This window comes from Chanos chanos, chromosome 13 (assembly GCF_902362185.1).
Source record: "Chanos chanos chromosome 13, fChaCha1.1, whole genome shotgun sequence".
Lineage (NCBI taxonomy): Eukaryota > Metazoa > Chordata > Actinopteri > Gonorynchiformes > Chanidae > Chanos > Chanos chanos.
In genome coordinates this window covers 20,671,110-20,677,210 of record NC_044507.1, presented here as the reverse complement: position 1 = coordinate 20,677,210, position 6,101 = coordinate 20,671,110, and the positions used below count along the sequence as shown (strand labels likewise).

Sequence of the window (6,101 nt, the reverse complement as noted above, 5' to 3'; positions counted from 1 at the left end):
CTACTCGATGACCATGCACCGGGGCAGGTGCTGGGAGTAGTACTTAAACAGCTCAGCCGTGGCCCCTGGGCAGTTAGTCAGCTCCAGCTCCTCCAGGTCCTGTAACTGGATCAGGCCTGAGAGGCCAGTGGTGGTCAGCAGGGGGCAGCCTGAGACAGAGAGAGAGAGACAGAGAGAGAGAGAGAGAGAGATGGATGTACTGATGCTAAGATGCATATTATTACTTCCGGCACTTAATAATGAATTAAGAGCCAGTTCTTCCAACCACAGATATGAATCAATGCCATTCTGGGAAAGCATCTACCAGCAGAATTTACCGATTGTATCGCTACCAAGAATCAAATTAAGCATTACTTGATAAATTAAATAAAAATCAATTTTAGAATCTGGTTTGTCAGATTTTAACTGCGTATAGGTGATTGAACATTATTAATTGGGGTCAATGGTCCTATAACCTTCCACAAACAATTCATAAATAGTTTTTGTCTTTCATCGATGAATAACATGACCTTCTGTCAGTGTGAAAAGGAGTAAGGCAGAGTGACAGAGCACGTGAGAGAATGACATTATTCATTACGCATTAGGAGGTGTTGCTTCTTGCTGAACTGGATGAGTTTGTTCCTGCCAACCTGTAAGGTTAAGTCATCTTTAGCCTGAGTTAAATCAGGATGATAAGCGTACCTGCCAGCGAGAGCAGGCGAAGACTCCTCATGCCAAACAGGTGCTGTAACCCAAAATCCTGAACCTGCACATGCAGTAAGCAGAGAGAGGGAAAGAGAGAGAGAGAGAGAGAGAGAGAGAGAGAGAGAGAGAGAGAGAGAGAGAGAGAGAGAGAGAGAGAGTGTGTTAAAATCTCAAATGGAAGTCAGGTAAAAAAAATAAATGTTATAATGTTGGATTCAACATGGGCAGGTTTTTCAGTTGGGAGAGAAGAGAAGAAGAGGCAGGTGATGGTGGGAGATGTACCTGACAGCACCAGCGCAGGTAGAGACTCCGCAGAGAGGACATGGTGGACAGGTATCCCAGGCCAGTGTCTGTGATACGCACACACCTAAGCACAAAGACAGGACAGGGAGTAAAACCATTAACTCTCTATAAGCATCTCTGACATCCCCTACCAATGTTACAGTAAATACTATTAGCATGAAAAGAACATTAGCAGCAAGTTTGAGCTATTTCGCTAGATCCCGCTGCTTACAGTTAACATTGTCATTGTTGATTGCAGAAGCAGTGAGAATGAGGAGAAAAGAGTAAGAGACAGAGAGAGACAGAGAGAGAGTAAGCTTGTTCGAAAAGAGCACACAACTATATCAGAGCCACTATTTCAGGAGAAAAGAGTAAGAGACAGATAGAGAGAGACAGAGAGAGAGTAAGCTTGTTCGAAAAGAGCATACAGCTATATCAGAGCTGTAAGAGATTGTCAGCTTTACAGGAGACTTGTCTTTCCACTACTGCCTATGCTATGCATCCTATACTCCTATTCTATGCATCACCAAACATACTGGCCTCTCTTAAATTTTGTTTGGGGTTTTTTTGTGTGTGTGTGTGTGTGTGAGCTTACTTTGGAAATGATTTTAGCCTGCATGCCTGCCAGGCCACATTCACTTACAGTCCTGTATAAACCATCAGTGCTAATGCTAGCTAATGACACCCTGTCAACTACAAACATGTTTGAAAATCACTGAAATTTGATTATAAAGCCAACAACCATAATTTTTAAGAGACTGTGAATGCTGTGAATTGTAACAAGGAAAAAAAACAGAGGAGCAGGGCATGCAGACCACAGTGAGAGGTTTAATGGCATTCAAAAGCACCTCCCTCATCGTTTACTTCACATGCACGGGTCTAAAGTGAACAACAACACTCAATATGATACAGGGCTGCATTTGGCTGTGATGCAAATGTGAGTGAGTGCATGTGTCTGTAATTGCCAGACCATTTGAAGTAATGACAGATAAGACTTCTTTCTGAAGCGCAACTGTGAATTTCGCCTCAACCTTACGCAAACACATCTACGTCAGCTGATCGGGACACGCTAAGCAGCCCCTGAACGCTAAAACTCAGTTATGTTGCATGGACTGAAACCCACAAGCAGCTTCACAGTACGTGTATTCCCGACACTGACCGTAAAGAACGACACTAACTGGCCCACTAACCTGTCGAGCACCAGTTCCTCCAGTTTGTGTAGGTCGCAGGCGATGTATTCCAGCGCCATGTCGGTGATGCGCGGGCACCAGGACAGGTCCAGGCTGCGCAGTTTGCGCAGGTTCTCAGCCACCAGCTCCACGCCGTCGTCTGTGATCTTGGAGCAGCCGGAGAGGCTGAGCGCGGTCAGGTTGGGGAGGCTGTGGACCATGTTCACCACGCCGTGGTTGGTGATCTCCCAGCAGGAGTGGAGGCGCAGCGTGTGTGTGGTGTAGCCTTGCTTGGCGGTGAAGTAGGCCATGGCCGTGTCGGTGACGTGGTACGCCTGCAGGCTCAGCTCCGACAGGTTGGGCAGCAGCTGGGAGATGGCAGCGATGGCGTCGTCGGCCACGTTGATGCAGTCGCTGACGCTCAGCGAGGTGAGGCGGGCGTTCAGGCTGGACCACAGCCCGGCCTCCGTGAAGTCGTTACACCCCGACAGCTCCAGGTGCATGAGGCCCTGCATCTGCTCCAGCATCACCTGCGCAGGTCACACCCATTATGACATCATCAATCACGTCTATCACCTCCAACGACAGGTTCTGGTTCTTACAGGCCCACTGTGATGAAGTGATATATACTCTCTTCTCTAACAACCTCCACCAGATCGCACAGTCCACTGCAGCTCTGTTATGGGGTGGCCATTCAGTGGAGATTAAGCGATCTGCTCTTACATTTAACAACAACTCATCCTGTACAAACCAGACTGATGGCTATTTCATTGCCTTAAAGCAGAGGCCACTGTGGACAACTGTATACTAGGACAAGCAAGCACAGACTGTAGCTGCAAATGTGTTCACAGAAATGGATCAGAAACAGATCAGTACTCTCAGCCTCTGTGTGCCTAAGGGATCCTGAATGACCAGTGTTACAGATAACAAAAGAGTCGTAAAAACCGCTGAACTCAGTACGCAGTTAAACACAACATCCACTTGGCTGTGTAAGATCATAAATATACATTTAAAAGTGTAATATCACTCTGTAATAATGAAAGATTCACCACCATCCATTATTTAGAGGTTGTGCGAAAAAAGCACGTTTTGTTTAACGAGGCAGTTGGGGAAAGATTAACCTTACGGATGTTCATGCAAAAATGTTTGATTCCTCATTAAAAAAAGACTTGCCAACAGCAGATCTGAATATGTTTGTCTCCCTGGCACAGACTACATGACCACATCTGATTACATAAAAGGGCTTCCTTAAAAGTCCACCACGACTAAGTTTACAACTCTAATAAAATACTAAGACTGAATGAACAAACTCAGTGACTATATATACTGTGTGTGTGTGTGTGTGTGTGTGTGTGTAGCCTATAGATAGACAGACAGATAGATAGATAGATAGATAGATAGATAGATAGATAGATAGATAGATAGATAGATAGATAGATAGATAGATAGATGTGCGTGTGTGTGTATACATATACAGAGGTGGAGAGAGAGAGAGAGAGAGAGAGAGAGCAGGGTGGTGCACCTCATTTCCTGACCAAAATCACATGCCCTCTGAAAAAAAAAAACGCACATTTGACCTGACAGTCCATAACCTTGTGATCACACTGACCTAGTTAACATACCAACAGAGAGAGAGAGAGAGAGAAAACACGGGCATCCCATTTTCCTGGTGTCAGTCACTTCGCAACAACTAGCCTTTCGCCTCACAGGGTGCAGAACAGTGACGAGTCTTGATTAGGGGACATGATGGCACAGTGCCTCTCTGTTTGTTCTGATGTGACTCACAATGAGGACACATTCAAACCAAGTGAGTGAAAGCTGGGAGCGGGCCATGTATGTGCAGCGTCCACCAAAGAAGCAAATGTTTCAAAAACAAACAGCCCTTGTTGCCAACTGCACTAGTTTTCAACCCCTATTGAGCACTTGGGCCATAATCCAGTGGCTTTTTGTTTTGATATTTGCCCCGCTGTGCCCTATACACACACACACACACACACACACAGACACATGCACACACACACACAAGGCTATGAAGTTCTCACAGTGCCCAAATGCAGAGCATCTTCTGAATCACTGTCCACAGTGGCCTGAACGCAGAGAGAGAACGCACAGATACCATCACTAACAATTCTGACTTTCACCATGGCAACCAAAGCCCACTCCAAGAATAGCAACTGAACAAAAGCAAGTGTAAGCAGAGCAATCATGAATCCATACCCTATAAAGGGAGACAGATTTTCATTGCACGCAACATGCAATTCACATTCAGCATTATGTATAGACATTTACCTTCCACAGCCAAAGTCACAAAGTACTATTTAATTAAATGCATGCGTTTGTTGTGTTTGCATGTGTGTTTATGCATTATGCGTTTATTCTCTTACTGATTTTGATTATTAGAAATATGATGGTCAGTGAATCGTATTGAATTTGTTTTCTCGTTGAGATTTCAGGGCACTTTGCTTTGGAAAAGCAGAGGAGATTAAAAAAAAAAAAAACGATTTTCCAGCAAATAAAAAAGAAAAAACAATGTGTAAGTAGTCTGATTAATAGTTACCTCTAGTCCGGCGTCTGTAATGGTCGACCTCTTCAGACTGAGAGATTTGACACCCTTCTTCGACAGCGGGTAGTTGTCAATGAATTCACAAATGTCCAAGTCAGAAACGCCCACGAGACAGAAGGACTGGAAGCCTCGGAGGGCAAAGGCCTGCAGGCTGACAAACTCCTTCTCTCCGCTGGGAAGAATGGTGTAGAGTTCCTTGGCGTGTAGGATGGGAGTCACGCCTTCCCAGAACTTGGGCTGGTAAAGTACTTTCCTCCATGTCTTGCACACCTGGGCCAGGACGCACTTCTCGGCCGTGGTGAAGTACCAGAGCAGACGGTTCAGCACCTTCTCATCCAGCACCAGCTGCCTCTCCAGCAGGGGCTTGGAGAACTGTCTGAGGGGCGGCTTGATCGCGGTGAGCGGGCTCGTGTCCAGGTCTGGGCCTAACAGGGAGGCTGCTGTGGGCAAGGGCTCCAGGTGGTAGGGCAGATTGGGCGGAGGAAGGATGGTGGGCACGGACGAGGACTGGCACAGACGGTTCTTGGCAGCGGGGGTCCCTTTGGTGATGCTGGCTGAGCCAAGGCCGTTGTGCTGGGGGGGCAGCTTGACCATGCCGTTCCGAGTCACACAGGGAGACTTGAGGTCAGTGGGAGTGGACATGTTCAGCATTGGGAGCCTGAAGATGACACAGAAATAACATAGTGTTACATGAGTCCCTGAGGAGAACAGAATCAGTATAGGCAGGCATTAAGTCTTTTGGAGTTTTGAAATTCCCAGAGCCATGTGTAACTATTCGGTCTGTCAGTCACAGCATGTGGAAATAAGTTTTATATGGGGCAATAAGTTCAGATGGAAATAAGCAGAAACAAGTGGAAATAAGGACCAGATGGAAGCTAAGCTCCATCTTTGATGCTAAGTTCTTTTATGCTCCTTTTATGGACTGTCTTGCTAATTTATGCAGTTTGAAATGTGCTTCAGTGTGCCTTGTTTTTTTTTTTTGTTTGTTTTTTTTCCAAGCAAGACTTAGATGACAAATGTTTCTGGGTTTGAGATCAGCCTATTAAGATTTAAGGCACAGGCTTGTAACTAATTGGCTGGTCATGGGCTTTTATAATCGATTACAAACTTTCCAAAAACTGTTGCTGCCCACAACAACCTTTAAAGAGCTTGAAGAACGTTAAAAGCTTTAAATGACCATATGCCTTCAGTACACAATATGGTTTATGTACCAGAGCTTTGTGTCGCCCAAGGCTGACAATACACTGACGACACAAATGATCAACAGATGTTTTCAAATGCTCGCGAGTGTTCTCACGAACGCAAAGACAAGTCTGAACCAATTTTTTTTTCTTTCGTTTTTTTTCTGTTTTTACCAATGGCCTGCATTACACTTCACATAGTTAACCTTTATTTTAAAGGTC

General features: G+C 45.4%; 1 protein-coding gene across 1 annotated transcript; it reads right to left on the bottom strand.

The window, feature by feature from the left end:
* fbxl16 (F-box and leucine-rich repeat protein 16) lies at nt 1-5,361 on the bottom strand. Its single transcript, XM_030790993.1, has 5 exons — nt 4,693-5,361; nt 2,157-2,665; nt 967-1,051; nt 682-745; nt 1-149 (listed from the first exon to the last, which is right to left on the bottom strand). The coding sequence occupies exons 1-5, from the start codon at nt 5,347-5,349 to the stop codon at nt 1-3; spliced, it is 1,464 nt and encodes a 487-aa protein (XP_030646853.1). The 5' UTR covers nt 5,350-5,361.
* Between the last annotated feature and the right edge of the window lie 740 nt (nt 5,362-6,101).